The following is a 16,307-nucleotide window of genomic DNA, read 5'->3' as shown; positions in this document are numbered from 1 at the left end:
GTTTTTATGTTAATTGTTCCGGTTAGAGAGAAGACTTCGTTTTCTTTCCTTCTTTCAGGAGGTTGTTGAGGCTTCACTGATCCTTCTGATCTTTGCGTCACTCCTTCGATTCTCAATCTCGGGTGAATGCCAAATGGGGGAGGTACCTGCAGAAGAAACTTCGACGCTCAAGTCAGTAAAGAGGGTATTCGACACTCGGGTGTGTAATAATGATGTACCTTTCTTCTTTGGAATGTGCGTTATTTATATATTATTTTAATGGATTTACCTTATTGAACCTGATTAGTGGAATAGATCACACTTATGGTTGCATTACCTAATTCTTAATGGTAATTTAGCTTCATTGACCTTGATTTGAACGTTAGTGATTAAATGTGTCGGTCGGCCAAGCCGTCCGTGGGGATCTCAGTCATCTCGATCTCGTTTCATACCAGTTGATGAGCATATATTTATTCACACTCATTAGCCTTATTCATAGAATATTGGACTATAATAATAAATAAATTCATTGTTTTAATTAATATTCTTATGGGTTTATTTGGGCCTTAACTATTATTATTGTTAATTTTGTGTTTTTAGAGTAAATTATCCGGAGGAAGCATCTACCTTTGTGAATGGGCCAAATATGCAAAAGTCCAAGTTGCTTCTTGAACCAAAACAGAAAACAAATTCTGAGGAGAAGAAAGAGAAAATAAAATCTACAATATCTCAGAAACAGAATTGGAAGCAAATCTTCTGCAAAATACAAGAATTCTGGAAAGATGAAAACTTGGAAACGGTTAACAAAATATAAACTACAATATTCTCTCAAGATCCTTTTTTTGGTTGATTCTTTTGTAATTCCCCATTGAGTTCTGAGGTTTTGTTCAATAAAAGTTTCGATTTTTAATTCTCTAAAGCAGTTGTTTTTATTGTCTAATCTCCTGGAAAACTGGTTTTTGTGAGAGGTTGTACTTGAACGCATGATTGAGAGTCTTCCTTATCTTAAACTTTGGTTTCTTAGTTAGTTCGCATGATTCAAGGGAGAGGAGGTAAGCATTCCCATGGAGTATACGCATGGAACAAAGTGGGTATTGATTAAACTAGTAGACGCATGCTTTACTGGTGAGTTTCAATTGAATCAGATCGGCGCATGTTCAATCTGGTTTAGCTCTGTTGGAGGATTGAGAAAAGATTAATCTTTAGAGAACCTGTGAAGAATTCAATGGTGGAAGAACTTGGGGATCAACCGCTTTTTATTTGCTATTTTAATCTCTTTTATATTTTTTGCACAACTATCTCAAACCCCCTTTTCATCTTTATTGTTATTGCTAACTTTTATTGCTTGCAGATAGATTTTAAACCCTGATTAACTGATTTTACTATTGGATTCGTTGGGAGACGACTTGGGGACATTTGTCCACAATTATACTATCATCTCTCTAGTGTTAGACAAGTCTACGCTAGAATCATATTAATTTGACAGCAAAACGACAACTATCACCAGTATATTAATAAAAATTATTCTCTTTATTCCTTTTTACAGAACAATATTTATTATTATAATTATTGTAAAAAATACATTTAATTTTAACCAAAATTCATAAGCATTATCCGTCCACAACTTTCCTTTCTAAAATCCCATCAAAACTGAAAGAAAAATACTCAAAATCACTCTCAAATTTATCCTTCCCAAATAAATCAATACAAATATGGGGTTAGGGAGAAAATCACAGTTTTCCAAACTAGCAAGTGATGAACTTGGACCACTTCAAAACAAGGAAGGACAATATGAGCATCTAATGACTTCACTACTCTCTCTAATCTATGAACACAAGCAATGCACTGTAAATTTCGATGTCTCAGAACAATATAACACGCTAACATGAAAATGATCTTGGCCATGTCATGGAGTGAACAAAATACTCAGCAAAAGAGATCACATTATAGTGCAGCGGCTCTTTTCTTCAGCTATCTGGGAGTTTACTTGCTGGAACCTGCTCGACTCAGATGGATTGTATGTAAATTCCGAAGTATCAAGCCCATACTGAACGACAACATTAATGGTGTTAGATACTAAATAACAAATAATAATAATTTACACTGAACTTATTTGAAACATGTCCTATGCTTAGGTGTCATGTTTTTACTTGAAGTGTCAGTCTAACTGAGATGTCAAGTAGCATAGTGATGCCTAACATGAAAGTTTTTTTTTTAAAAAAAGTTATCCTGTTTTGAACCTTGTGTTACATCGGAAACAAATTAGATGATCTTCACGTTTAGCTAAACCTTCAAGACATGAATTCAACAGAATGAGCTAGATTGAAAACTCCATGAAGTCTCTCATGAAATCTTATAACGATGTTATTCAATGATTAAATATTCTTCTGAGAATGGAGTAAATTTTAATCATTCAACATATAATGCTCAACAAATTCATATGCCAGAAGAGACTATCATATGTATAGATAGCCAAAACTATAAAGTTAGCTTTAGATCACGTGACCATTTAAAAATATTTATGTGTATTTATTTATATTTTAATCTTGATCAGTATAATTAGATTTTATAATCAATATCCATTCATTGTCTACATTTGTTGTAATAATAAAGTATTCCAACCTAAATAACTCCTTTGTATGTGTTTGCTTATATATGTAAGTAAAAACATCATGTGCAAAGATCATAATTATTGGCTTAGTTAAGATCTCAACCAAGGAAGCCTAGAGCAAGAGCCAAATATACGTGACTGTATGGGAAAATGTTTGGTAACGATGACGACGCTAAAAATCTTGGATTGCACCAGATAAACACATGTATGGTACTATCCATAAACCCTAAACTCTAAACCCTAAACCAAGAAAGCCTAGAGCAAGAGCCAAATACACGTGACTATATGGGAAAATGTTTGGTAACGATGACGCTAAAAATCCTGGATTGCACCAGACAAACACATTCAGCACAGACCAGGAGCACGCAAGCATGTAGGAATACCTGTTAAAACAAAAACACAAAAGAAATGCATAACAATATTAGCTAAGAGAAAAAAGATTGCACCTTCTCCCTCATCCTTGTACTCCAAGCATCATTTCTGCTTGAACGTTGGTCAGTTGTGCCAGAAGCAGGTAGCCCTGCTGATGGGCCTGCTGCCGGTCTATTGAGCAATGGCTGACGAACTTGCTGCCTTGGATTAATGAACTCCTCGTCACTGTCATATTCTGCTGGCCTATTTGCAGCCCTGACAATAAGGGCTAACAGGAAAAGAAGAGCCTGCAAAATTTTATGATAAGAATCCTAACAAAAATTTATCTTCCAGAAACATAACTATGGGCACATTACATCACACACACATACAAAGCTCACATTATAACTATTTTTCATTGAAATATCTAATATATCATAACTATTTTTGGTTTCTTTTGGGTCAAGAAACTAAGTCCCAAATATACCTCTGTAATTGCATTTCTCATCAATAAAGAAGCATCACGAAAAAGTTGGCTAATGGGCAAGTTTCCAAGAAATGGGGAAATAGGGGGCAGGGAATCCTATTGTTGATGATAATTGAAGAGTGATTACCATGAAATTATTAGCAGGAAGGTGGTAATAATCAATTCATTTTCCTTGTCTTCCTGGTATATAGATGTTTCTATATAAAAAAAACAGTGTTTTTTCCAGATCAACAGTTAAAGCATTCTCAATCTGTTTTTTGCCCAATCAAAAATAGGTGCTATACAAAATCAATAGCTTGATTATAATCCTGGAGACTATTATCTGTGGTCTGTGTGTACAAGTACAAAATCACATGACTGCAAAGCAATATGGTTTTCTTTCAAATGCCAATCATACAACTTCTTGCTTACCTCAAAGATAACAATTCCAAGAGCAACCCATTTCACAATATTCCAATTCTCACTCAGAAATTCATATATCGCATCAAAGTCTCCAGTTTTGTCTGTGGGAATTTCCTGAATGAAATATATTATAAGATGACAAATGCATTTTTAATTTCAGATTACAAATTATCACAGACAACTTAACTTACTTCTTTCCAGTTTTTGTCAAAGAATATAAAGCCTGCGCATCCCAGCTCTATCAAGATCAATAATACCACCAAAGTTGAATACTTTGTTCACTTAAGGAAATTAATAACAAATCCTTTAACTAGTACAGATTAATTCATGCCCATAGGGAAAATACTGTAGCATGAGACATACTAAAAGGATACACAGCTCAGGCAGCATCCATTCCGTGTTGCAGCTCCAATACAACCAAAACAAGAAATAAGAAAGAGAACTACTCCAATACCAATAAATAAGTAAATAAACCTGCAAACATGATATAAAGAATTAGAGTAAGGTATGTCTTTGTCAACTTCAAAATCAATTTTATGTGATGTATATGTGTATGCACTAACTGTACTATGAACAAAAAAGGAATAGTTTATTATATATATATATGTTAAATATCCTTGTAGAAGAAAAGGGAAAAAATACATGTGGTATTTTATTGGTGATTTTCTTTTCTAACACAAATACATAAGTTGGTACAACAATACAACAGAAAAAATATCAATGGTGGACCAAACTAGAAAGCGCATAAAGAATAATCAATGGTGGACCAATTACACCACAGAATGAAGCTCCAACTATTTCATATTCAAAAGTCCATGTAAATCTCACTAAATGGGCTCAAAATAAAACATAATGATATAGCAGTACATAACTAAAAGTAGAAGCCATGCCCTAGAAATCTAAATGAGAGGTTGATTCCAACTCTATAAACCTATTATCTCTGGTATGTAGTACTAAATACATTTGACAAATTATTTTTTTAAAGCGACTTAGAATTGTTTAATCACTTAACTATGCATTTCATTCAATACTGATTATGTATGGTCAAATGTCATTAAAGAAATTTCCCCCAACCACTGGCACGAGTAATCTATAGCAAAACTAGATAACAGATAACAAATTGAGGCAGCAAAGTATAACCAAAAGCAAAACCTTTATTGAGTAAGTCAAGAATAAACAAAAAATCAATGTATATGGCCCAAAAGTGGCAAGAAGAGAGCAACACACATACCAAGCCCTAGGCAAGTTATCAAAAAAGCTGTTAGATAATGACACAGCCATGAGTATGGGCCGGCCAAGTTGAATCAGAGCAGAATCATCACTGACAGGAGAAATATCCGGAGTGTCATCATCTGAAGCTTTAGAGAATTCAACAAGAAGATAGATTCCATAGCCCACTATTGCCAGACCAGTGAGGTTCAATATGAAGTTCAAAAGCTTCAAAAGGCACTCCCAGCACCCCCTACATGCCATCCTCTACCTATAACTGTACTTTAGTCCCTCAACCAAGCTTCAAAAAGGGGACCAATGCCCTATATAAATTTTCTGCAGAAACGGACAGACACTTCTCTACAGTATCAGTTATGAAATAAATAAAACTATTGCATAAACTATAACATCAGCAGTTCAATTAGACTTTTAAGAAATACCACAACTTCAATTTTGTCGTCTACACTTACTGTCTCAAAAACACAGAAACTAATAACAAAAATAACTTAAGTTACATAACAGCGTGCTTTTGGAAATTCCAATACACGTTCCTGAATTCCAGAGGAGGAATAATTTGTTAATTTGAGGATGATCACAACTTAATGCAACTTTTGTACTTTAATTACTGAGAGCTTAAAATTAATTTTGTGTTTCAAACCAATACTTTCCTCCCTCTTCATTTCGTGCATTGGAATACAGAGACACACAATGAATTCTTCAAAAATAATTTTTCAGCTTGATCGAAACATAGACCTAATCGTTTGATTCCCAAAAACATAAAACATTTCTAAAATCTGGAAGCGATATCTGCTAATTATACAAATAATAAATGCAAAATTATATTCCTAATTCCTTTTTAAAAAAACAATGATGATGCATAGAATGTAATTGAGTCCTATTCGCAGTAAATTGCAACTGATAAAAATAATAACTTCAGAGATTCATCAATAAAGAAGAAACGACAGAAGAGATGAGTGGGTCTAAGCTGCGAGAACTTACAGAAGAAACTGACGATTTTGAATTGCAAATTGCGAATGTTAGCTTTCCAAAAATTGAAATTGAAATCAGACAGAGAAGAAAACAGAAAAAAAGAAAACAGAAAAAGTGACAAAGCACAAAATGCCACTCTGGCACTGCCAGATAATTGTCTACAGCGTCCATAAAAATGTACACGATCTCCACCTTTAGTTTTTAAACGAAAAATATTGATCAAATTTTATGAACCATTGGATCTATTTAAACGGTCTGATTCACTTCTCCATGGTTTTTGTTATTATACAAGCAACCCCCAAATTGCGGTGTTATGGAGATTAGTGTGAATGACATGTTTGCCCTTCTCTTTGTCCACCTATAACTCCAGCACAGTGTAACAGTATTTCCAATTTTAATATTTTAATGTTTTTAATTAACTTGTTTTATTTTTAATAATCATTTTTAGAAGACTATTAATTCACGTGCACTTAAATCGTTCATTGTTACTAAATAATATTTCTACTATTTCAATTAATAGTAATTTAGTGAGTTGTTATGAATCTCAGAACATAGAAGATCAACTCCTAAACCTAAAAGCTATTCATCATTTGAATAAACTATGTATGGTTGTTGATTATTAGGGTTCAAGTTGAGGTTTTGAATGGTAGTTTCAACCTAACTTTTTGCATTATTGATGGTATTGAACCACCTCCTTCTTCTGTTTTGTGAATTATTTTCTCTGAATTCAATCTTTTGAAAGTGGGGGATAGTGATGAAAACCCTTTAACACACGTGTAAGAGACATAATACATTAACAATGTGATATTTTTGTGTATTCTTACAACTTTCTTTTGTTTTTAGGAACTCAAACCTTATTTCATTATGACCTAACTAAAATTATGTGCTTTTTTAGCCTCTAACGATGGACTAAAAGCTTGGTATTTTTATCAAATGAATTGATTAAAAAAACTAAAGAATATATATATAAACTTACATTTCATATATGTGATTATCTTAATTAATATTTTGACTACTCCATTCTCAAATGTCACCCATTAATTATCTTAAATATTTGGAAAAAAAAATATTTCATATTTATTAGAATTATATTTTATTTGAACAAGATTATTATTTTATAATTGATATCTAGACTTTAAAACATATTCGTGAAGATTAAATTTTAGATATGATTAAAAATAGTGAATAATACTTGGCCAATAAGAGTTACTTTGGATGATTTGTGAACTTACACAATAATTTTCTATGAGACTTACAGATGAACCTATTTGGGGGTGGAGGCTGGAGTGTGTGAAGGATGAAGAAATGTATGAAAAGTTTGGAGTAAATAGACCAATTACAAATTTGATCTTGAAATTTTATATGCATTGGAATAGTCAATCAATTGATCATAGTGCATGTTTCTTCCGTAACCGATTATGGATTCCTTCATAATCGATTATGGATTCCTTCATAATCGATTATCCTTCATAATCGATTATGGATTCCTTCATAATCGATTATGGATTCCTTCATAATCAATTAGGATGATTTCGATAATCAGTTATGATTTTCAAGAATATAAAAAAGGATCATTCGATTATTAGTTTATTGTTAGTTAAACGTTTAATATTATTGGATTTGAAAGGTGGTAGGTTACCCAATGTACATGATATAAGAAATGAATTTCAAATTATACAATCTAAAATAGAAAAACATGGATGTAAAAAAACCCTATATCAAATGCAATATTGATAAAAATGGACACAGCTTAAGAGACCCCTATGACAAATTCTATACATATGTGTTTGAGAACTAATTGTTTTTGGAAAACGTATAGGTTTCTCCACTAATAAGACTAGCCACAATTCTATACCATCAATTTTTGGCTATATAATCAACCACCATTAACAATAATAAACTTGGCTCATCTTCAGATCTTAGTTCTTTATTTTCTTTTTCTTTTAAAAATGTTGTCTTCCACTTTACGTTTTGGATGCTAGCTAACAACCTACGGATAAGAATATTGGATTAAGTTTCAAATAATAAAAACCTCCTCTATAATAAATTTTCAAATATTTTTAAAAAAAAGATTAGTAAACGAAAATGAAAGTGTTATTCAGCCAACTCGCCACTACTAGCCAAAATCACAGTGGATTCAGCATGAATATTGTGCATTTTTCATACTACTACGAAGCATCCTCTCTAACATGTGATTAGTAGCTTGAGTTACATGAGTTTTATCTCAATGAACATGGTTTTACTAATGTTTTAAAATTTCATGGGAGACTAATCTAACTAAAAAAAAAAGTTTAAATTTAGTAAGGTTTTGTTTTCTGTGTAAAATAATTAGTGTTTTATGCATGTTTCGTACAATAATTAATTATAAAGGGGATGACATCAACATTAAGCATAATTGATGGTATCTATGTGTAGAGCAATTGTCTGTTATGTGGATAAACTTCTTTCTAGAAAAACTCGTATTATAGAGCCTTCTTCACAAATAGTTAATTAATTCATAATCAAAAGACGAATTTAACGGCAGAACTTATAAACTCAAACAAATTTGGTTCTTCTTTCGGACACTCATTTTCGACCCTGTATCATTTTCTTTTGGTACATCTTCTGCATTTTTATTTTTCTGTGTCTCTGCTTAATCAAAGAGAAGTGTTCCCACTATTTTTTTTCCCACAATCACAATTCACACCTTGAAGAAAGAAGGGAGAATATTTTGGTGAGACAACACAGCCCCCTAATCTGTGAACACAAGTAACACCACTGTAAATTTTGATGTCTCAGCACAATATTCCACACTAACATGAAGGCTATGTATAAAAAAACATGAATATATGATGTTGGTCATGTCATGGTGTGATCCAGCACAGCACGAGTCGTGAACATAAAATCAAAAGAGATCACATTATGGTGCAGCGGCTCTTTTCTTCAGTTGGCTGTGAGTTTACTTGCTGGAACCTGCTCGACTCAGATGGGTTGTACGTAAATTCCGAAGTATCGAGTCCATACTGAATAACAACAGTGACAGTGTTAAGACAGTAAAACCACACACAACACCTAATCACCTAAGAAAGCTAACAAGAGAGTTAAGAACGGAAAGACTAATTGAATAATCAAATCTAAAAACACTGATTGCTAACAGACAGTTTATTGAATTAGGCCCAATGCAAAAAATTATCCTGTCCTGTTTTGTGCGACATCGGAAAAATTATTAGATGTAATTCAGGTTTAGCCAATCCTTCGAGACATGAATTCAATAGCAAAGCCACTAAACTCGTTAAACTTTAGACTGAAAATGGAATAATAATCAGTAAACTCATTAAATTTAAAATGATCAACAAATACATAGACTAGGACAAAAATAAAAGTTAGTTCATGATCACGTGACCACTTAAGAAAATTATATACATTTATCTTTTAATCTTGATCATTCAAATCAGATCTGATGGTTAATAATCACGCATTGTCTTCATCTATCATAAAAAAACTGTCAAGTCACGTGTCGGTTAGTCAGTGCCACAAAGCTCACTTTATGTGTCCGGAATGCTTTCTAATTTCTTATAATACTCAATTATTCTCACCTAAATAACTCCTTTATGTGTGTTTGCCTATACGTATAAATAAACATTCTTTGTAAAGATCCTATCTATTGGCTAGTTTAGACCTCAACAAAGGAAGCCATAAGTCAAAGCCAAATATCTGTGTATGGGAAAACATTAATAAACACAAGGCTAAACAGTTGCATAGCACCAGACACACACACAAACAAGTATGGTACTATGCACCACAATCCAGGAGCACTCAAGTGTGTAAACACATAACTGTCAAGACAAAAGAAATCAAAAACTGCTTAAGAGTATTAGATAAAGTCAATTTAGGAGAAAAAGATTGCACCTTCTCCCTCATCCGTGCACTCCATGCATCACTTCTGCTTGGGCGCTGGTCAATAGTCCCACTAACTGGTAAACCTGTTGTTGTTGAGCCCGCTGCTGGTCTGTTGAGTAGTGGCTGCCGCACTTGCTGTCTTGGATTAATAAACTCCTCATCACTATCATAATCTGCTGGCCTATTTGCAGCCCTAACAATGAGGGCTAACAGGAAAAGAAGGGCCTGCAATGTCATACACATTTCTTAGATATATATGATGAATCCTACCCTATTTTTTATGTCCCACAATCTTAGAGATCCAAAAAGTAGAAGTATAAACCGGGAAAATGATAGAATATATATATATATATATATATATATATATTACTCCTCAAAATGAAATAGAAAATACAGTAGGATGAGGATTCCTAGTGCTGCAAAGCAAGCTCCTACCGAGAGGTTAACACCCCCTGGCCATAACAAAATTCCACAATATCTTCCCTGCTCCCCTTATATTTTCGCTACTTCTCTCACTCCTTAACTAATTTTGTTACACCTTTTGTCACCTCAGCATTTCTCTTAACACCCTTGTTTCTCCTCTCATACACTCCAAATCTCGGGCCTACTCTCAGAGTATACACCCACATTCCCAGTCCTAACAATTCCTGCTTCTTCAATAGGAGCGAGCGTCGTCCTCAAGGTTTAACTGAGGAAACTAATTTCTAATGTTAAATTCCTCTTCCCACGTGGCATCTTCCAATCCTTTGCCCTTCCATTGGATAAGCACTTGACTAACAGAATCATCTCCCTTTTTTATCAGCCTTTTTGATAGCATAGCCTCAAGTTTCAAACTTATTTCATCTTCATCAGCCAACTCAAGATGAAGTTCATCCCGCGCATTCTAATTCCCCACAGCTTTCTTAAGTATAGATACATGAAAAACAGGATGTATCTTGGTTGCTTCAGGTAACTGCAGCCTATAAGCTATTGCTCCAACTCGTTACAGCACCTTAAATGGTTCATAGTAACATGCAGCTAAATTAGGATTAATGAGGGACACTCTGGTCAGCTGTCCATGGGGTCCAAGCTTGAGATATACGAAATTTCCTACTGCAAACTCTTGATCTGTCTAATCCTTCCTCCTATTATGGGCCACTGCAATTAATACTTCAATTGTTTGAGAGCTTCATCATTGTCCATCAACTCCCAATTTACTACTTTCACTTTTACCTCTCCAGGCAGAAATCTAACTATTGTAAGAGGTTTTCTGCCATATACAACCTCAAAAGATGTTCTCCGATTGGAAGCATGAAAGTTGGTGTAATACCAATATTCAGCCCACAAAAGCCAAAGCACCCACTGCTTTGGTTAGTCTGCCAAGCAACAACACAAAACCGTCTACAAACAACAATTGACCACTTCACTTTGGCCATATGTGTGTGGGTGGTAAGCGGTGCTCATTTTGAGGGTTGTCTAAAAAGCTTGAACAGCTCTTTCCAAAACTTACTCACAAATATTGGATCCCTATCAACAATAATAGAAGCTGGAATTCCATGTAAACACGCCACTTCACAAGTAAAAATCTCATCCAATACATAAGCAAAGTAGGGAAGCTTTAAGGGAATAAAATGGCTAGGTCTGGTGAGCCTATCAACTACCACCAAAATAGTTGTGTAACCTTTGGATTTAGGGAGACCAATTATGAAATCCATAGAGATTTCTTCCTCTAAGAAAATAGATTTTAAACCTAACTCAACTATAATTTAACCATTTTCGTAATCGATATGGGATTTCCTACACACCTCTCCCGCTAAGGATTCAACATCTCAAGCATGAGACTTGATATTTGTGAGTAGTCAGTCTAATAGTACCTAATAGAGGATAGGCTCAATAAATCTTGCAAGGATAGGCCCTAACCTTCCCTCATAAAACAATATATATTTAAATCTTGGTTTGATATCCCTATTCTTTTTCAAATTTGATATGGACATAAACTTTTCATCTTTATGCACCTCTTCCACAATTGCTTGAACTCCATCCTAGTGAGGATAATGAACTACTTGTTACAATTCAACTTTACCATACAATTCAACTTTACCATACCTACCGTGAAATTATTAACAGAATGGTGGTAATAATAAATTCATTTTCCTGTCTTCTAAGTATCTAGATGTTTATATCAATAAAAAACAATGTATTCTCCTTATCAAGAGTTCAAGCATTCTTGGTCTGTTATTGACTCAATCATACAATGGGTAGCTTGATTATAATCCTAGAGACTATTACATGTGGTCTACGAGGACAAGCACAAAGAAACAAGATGGAAAAACAATTGAGGAATGTCAATCATACAACTTCCTTACCTGAAAGATGCCAATTCCGAGGGCAACCCATCTCACAATATTCCAATTCTCACTCAGAAATCCATATATTGCATCAAAATCTCCTGTTTTATCTTTTGGAATTTCCTGAATGAAACATTTTATAAATGAGAAGTACATCTTTAATTTCATATTACAAATTATCAGACAATTTTACTTACTTCTTTCCAGTTTTTGTCAAAGAATATGAAGGCTGCACATCCCAACTCTATCAAGATCAATAATGCCACCAAAATTGAATACTTTGTTCACTTAAGGAAATTAATAATAAATTCTTTGATTAGTACAGATTAATGCATGTATATATGCATGCGCACACACACAAACAAACTAGGAGAGAAGATCAGAAGATTAAACTTGTGTTTTCTTTGTATATTAGTGGAAATTTATTATATCATGAAATATTTTTAATTGTAGCATAAGACATTCTAATAGGATACAAAGCTCAGGCAGCATCCATTCCTTGTTGCAGCTCCAATACAACCAAAACAAGAAATAAGAAAGAGAACTACTCCCACACCAATAAATAAGAAAATAAACCTGCCGAATATGAAATAAAGAATTAGAGTGAGATTGGTCTTTGTCAATTTCAAAAAAATTATATTTGTTGTGTGTGTACTAACTGTTCTACGAAACAAAAAATGGGGCAGTTTATGATATAAATAAATGTAAAATGTTAGTCATTACACAAGAATGAATAAAATAAGAGAACAAAAGGACAAAATACCTTTGGTATTTTATTGGTCATTTTCTTTTTTCTCACATAAATACATTGTTCGGTAAAAAACACTATACCAGAAAAAATAAAAGTTAATTCAAATTCACATTCTGTGCACCATTCTGGAAACTGCATAAAGTTGATTATAAGGTTTTTTTCTTAATCAATGGCAAGAATTATGGATTAATTACATCATTGGGTGAAGCTCCAACAATTTTTGAACCATGAGTCCAATATTTATCGACAAACCATTAAAGTTCACCTTGAAAATCAAACTAAACATACTCAAAATCAAACAAAATGATAGAGCAGTACACAACTAAAACTAGGGGCCCTGCACTGGAATCAAATTGAGAGGTTGGTTCCAACTCTGAAGCCCTATTATCTCTGGCGCAGTACTGAATGCATTTGACCCAAAGTTTTTCTATAGCAACTGTTTTTTTTAACTCAACACTGCAATTCTTTCAATAATTATTATTACATGGTTACGGGTCATTAAATTAAATTTCCCCATACCCGGAAAAAAACGCCATAAATGTAATCTATGGCCTAACTACATAACATATAGCAGATTGATGCAGCAAATTATAACCAAAGCAAAACCTTTAGAATGTCAAGAATAAACATAAGTCAATGTATATGCACCAAAAGTGGCAAGAAGAGAGTAGCACACACACCAAGCCCTGGGCAAGTTATCAAAAAAGCTGTCTGATAGAGACACAGCCATAAGCATGGGCCGGCCTAGTTGAATCAGAGCGTAATCATCACTGACAGGAGAAATATCCGGAGTGTCATCATCTGAAACTTTGGAGAATTCGACAAAAAGATAAATTCCATAGCCCACTATGGCCAGACCAGTGATGCTCAATATGAAGTTCAAAAGCTTCAAAAGGCACTCCCAGCACCCCCTGCATGCCATCCTTTACCTATAACGGTACTTTAGAGTCTGTGCCCTATATATATTTTCTGCAGAAACATATAGGCACTTCTCCATAGTATCAGATAAGAAATAATATAAAAACTACCACACCAACTATAACACCTGCAGTTCAATTAAAATTTTAAGAGCTAAACTTCAACTCATATTCACAACTTAATGCATGTTTGAATTTCAGTAAGGAGAGTCTAAAAGCACTTTTACTTCCGAAGGTATAATTTCTTCCTTCTTCGTTTTGAGTATTGAAATTCAGAAATATCCATTGAAATTTGCGAAAATATTTTTTCAATCTTCATCCAAAACACAGTCTTAATAGTTTAATTTGCAGAAGACAGAAAAACATTTCCAAAACGAAAATAGGGAAGCGATATCCCGCAATTATATAAATAATAAACACAATTTTACATCCCTAATTCCTTTTGATAAAAAAAATGGTGATGTATTGCTTACCTTGCAATCAAACCCTATTCGCATCAAAGTAAAACTTGGAATATTAACAAGGAAGAACTTCTGCGATTCCTTAAACGAGAAATAAAGAACGAGAAAAGATGAGAGGGTCTAAGCTACGAGAACTTACAGAAGAAATAGACGATTTCGAATTGCAAATTCCAAATTCAAAATTAAGTTACTCACACGAAAGAGAAGAGAAGAGAAGAGATGAGAAAAGAAGAAGGAAAAAAAAAATCACAGAACACAAAATGCCACTCTGGCATTGGCTGGATCCTCTACAGCTTCCATAAAGTTGTACAAGATCTCTGCCTTTAATTTTACGTACCGAATAACTAAATTGCTGTGAAAATTAACCGTTGGATCCTTCGAACGGTAAGATTAGCTTCGCTTTTGAGTTTGTTATCATACATTCAACACCCGAAATCGCGGTGTGATGAAAATCCATTTAAATGACATGTTTGCCCTCTCTTTGTCTTCCTATACTCTGGATCAGTATAAACAGTGTTTTAATTTATTTATAATATCATTTTAATAATTGCGTTTAAAAGAAAATTAATAATTATATATTTCTTATAATGCAAATATTTAAAATTATTTATCTATTATCTAATATATATTTAAAAAATCATACAAACAAAAAATTAAAAAATACAAATACAAAAATTATGTATATTCATATTTTTTAAATATATATTAGATAGTAAAAATAAAAAATATAAATTCATATAATAATAAAAATAAAAAATACGAATATATAAAAAATATTTAAAAATACAGATTTACGGAAAATTATTAAAAAAATACGAATACATAAGTTTATAATTAATTAAAATATTATAATAAATTTATAATTTATTTTAATAAATACAAATACATATATATATATATATATATATATATATATATATATATATATATATATATATATATAAGAAGAAGAAGAAGAAAACAGATATAGTGCTCTCGCGTTTCCGCTAATTTTAAGAATTGCGTTTAAAAGAAAATTAATAATTATATATTTCTTATGGAGAAAATAAATTACTTTTACCATTCATAACAATTTTATCCGATTTACAATATTATTTATGATAAAAAAAATGCACTGGATCTATTAAATAAAGTTATTTTAATTTGAACTACCACTCTTTTTTAAAATAACACGCGGTCTATTAAAATCATTATTTGCTTACTAATATAAAAGTTAGATAATTATTATCTTTTCAACCCACTAATCCGCATTAACTTGTTCCACATGACCAACAGTTCGTGCGGACCAGCAGCGAGGCGAGGCGAGCTGGCCCGCAAGCCCGCAAACCAAAAAAAATAAAAAATTGACTTTGTCAACAGTGGAGTAAATGATGTTCTCTTTTTCTTTCTTTTTCATTTTGGGGTCGAAAATTACAAGGATCATTGGAGTTATAATTTTCTTGAAACTCCTTTTTGATCTAGTTTTGGAGATGAAAATACAGGATGTTGGATATGATATTTTTCATGTAATTTGAAATAAATAATAATAGATATGTTAGGTATTGGGTAAGTCAAGAATATTGAAAAGTTAATACTTGAATTATGTAACATTCAATTAATGTTTATTGTTGTATTAATCATAATGTCTTTGTTTTTTATGACAATTTTTCAAGAGAAAAAGTAAAAAAAAAAATCATTGAATTTTTAAAAAAAAAAAATTGAATGCGGGTCCACCCTTAGCGGAACGAAAAATCTAATCCGCACTCACTTTGCGGAGCGGGCCAACCCAACCCACATTTTACGGGCCTATTTGCCATCCCTAAAAGAAAGTGATGGTCTTAAACTCACTTTATGCCTTAATTTGGAAGTGTTTCCAAAAGGTTAAAATGATAAATTTAGTAAAAAAACAATGGCCCCAGCCAAAAGGGGTACAATACAAGAACAACTGAGCTGCACAAACTGAA

At 32.9% G+C, this 16,307-nt stretch overlaps 2 protein-coding genes across 5 annotated transcripts; both read right to left on the bottom strand.

The window, feature by feature from the left end:
- Positions 1-1,641: 1,641 nt before the first annotated feature.
- On the bottom strand, positions 1,642-6,171 carry LOC137809978 (tobamovirus multiplication protein 2A-like). 2 transcript variants are annotated; one of them, XM_068611068.1, is made up of 7 exons: positions 6,039-6,171; positions 5,062-5,375; positions 4,205-4,304; positions 4,022-4,102; positions 3,840-3,944; positions 3,037-3,249; positions 1,642-2,026 (listed from the first exon to the last, which is right to left on the bottom strand). In XM_068611068.1, exons 2-7 carry the CDS (start codon positions 5,301-5,303, stop codon positions 1,919-1,921), a joined length of 849 nt encoding a protein of 282 aa, XP_068467169.1. In that variant the 5' UTR covers positions 5,304-5,375; positions 6,039-6,171; the 3' UTR covers positions 1,642-1,918. The 2 variants fall into 2 exon arrangements, with proteins under 2 accessions (XP_068467169.1, XP_068467170.1); XM_068611069.1 differs by having other exon boundaries at positions 5,062-5,394; positions 6,039-6,160.
- A 2,443-nt stretch (positions 6,172-8,614) lies between these two features.
- Positions 8,615-14,664, bottom strand: LOC137809980 (tobamovirus multiplication protein 2A-like). Of its 3 annotated transcripts, none has more exons than XM_068611075.1 (7): positions 14,377-14,664; positions 13,667-13,955; positions 12,712-12,811; positions 12,433-12,513; positions 12,254-12,358; positions 9,918-10,133; positions 8,615-9,031 (listed from the first exon to the last, which is right to left on the bottom strand). In XM_068611075.1, exons 2-7 carry the CDS (start codon positions 13,906-13,908, stop codon positions 8,924-8,926), a joined length of 852 nt encoding a protein of 283 aa, XP_068467176.1. In that variant the 5' UTR covers positions 13,909-13,955; positions 14,377-14,664; the 3' UTR covers positions 8,615-8,923. The 3 variants fall into 3 exon arrangements, with proteins under 3 accessions (XP_068467176.1, XP_068467177.1, XP_068467175.1); XM_068611076.1 differs by having other exon boundaries at positions 13,667-13,974; positions 14,504-14,664; XM_068611074.1 differs by having other exon boundaries at positions 14,504-14,664.
- Positions 14,665-16,307: the final 1,643 nt, after the last annotated feature.

The sequence above is a fragment of the Phaseolus vulgaris genome, chromosome 2 (assembly GCF_000499845.2).
Source record: "Phaseolus vulgaris cultivar G19833 chromosome 2, P. vulgaris v2.0, whole genome shotgun sequence".
NCBI lineage: Eukaryota > Viridiplantae > Streptophyta > Magnoliopsida > Fabales > Fabaceae > Phaseolus > Phaseolus vulgaris.
The sequence above is the reverse complement of the archived record's forward strand: the minus strand, read 5'-3'. Positions and strand labels throughout refer to the sequence as shown.

Excerpts from the sequence above, each read along its gene's own strand:
- LOC137809980 (XM_068611075.1), bottom strand. The coding sequence starts at position 13,908 with ATGGCATGCAGGGGGTGCTGGGAGTGCCTTTTGAAGCTTTTGAACTTC. Across the intron at positions 12,812-13,666 it reads GATAACTTGCCCAGGGCTTG|GTTTATTTTCTTATTTATTG; the intron begins GTGTGTGTGCTA and ends CATATTCGGCAG. Across the intron at positions 12,359-12,432 it reads TTGACAAAAACTGGAAAGAA|GAAATTCCAAAAGATAAAAC; the intron begins GTAAGTAAAATT and ends TGTTTCATTCAG.
- LOC137809978 (XM_068611068.1), bottom strand. The coding sequence starts at position 5,303 with ATGGCATGTAGGGGGTGCTGGGAGTGCCTTTTGAAGCTTTTGAACTTC. Across the intron at positions 4,103-4,204 it reads ATGGATGCTGCCTGAGCTGT|TATTCAACTTTGGTGGTATT; the intron begins GTATCCTTTTAG and ends AAGTGAACAAAG. Across the intron at positions 3,945-4,021 it reads TTGACAAAAACTGGAAAGAA|GAAATTCCCACAGACAAAAC; the intron begins GTAAGTTAAGTT and ends TATTTCATTCAG.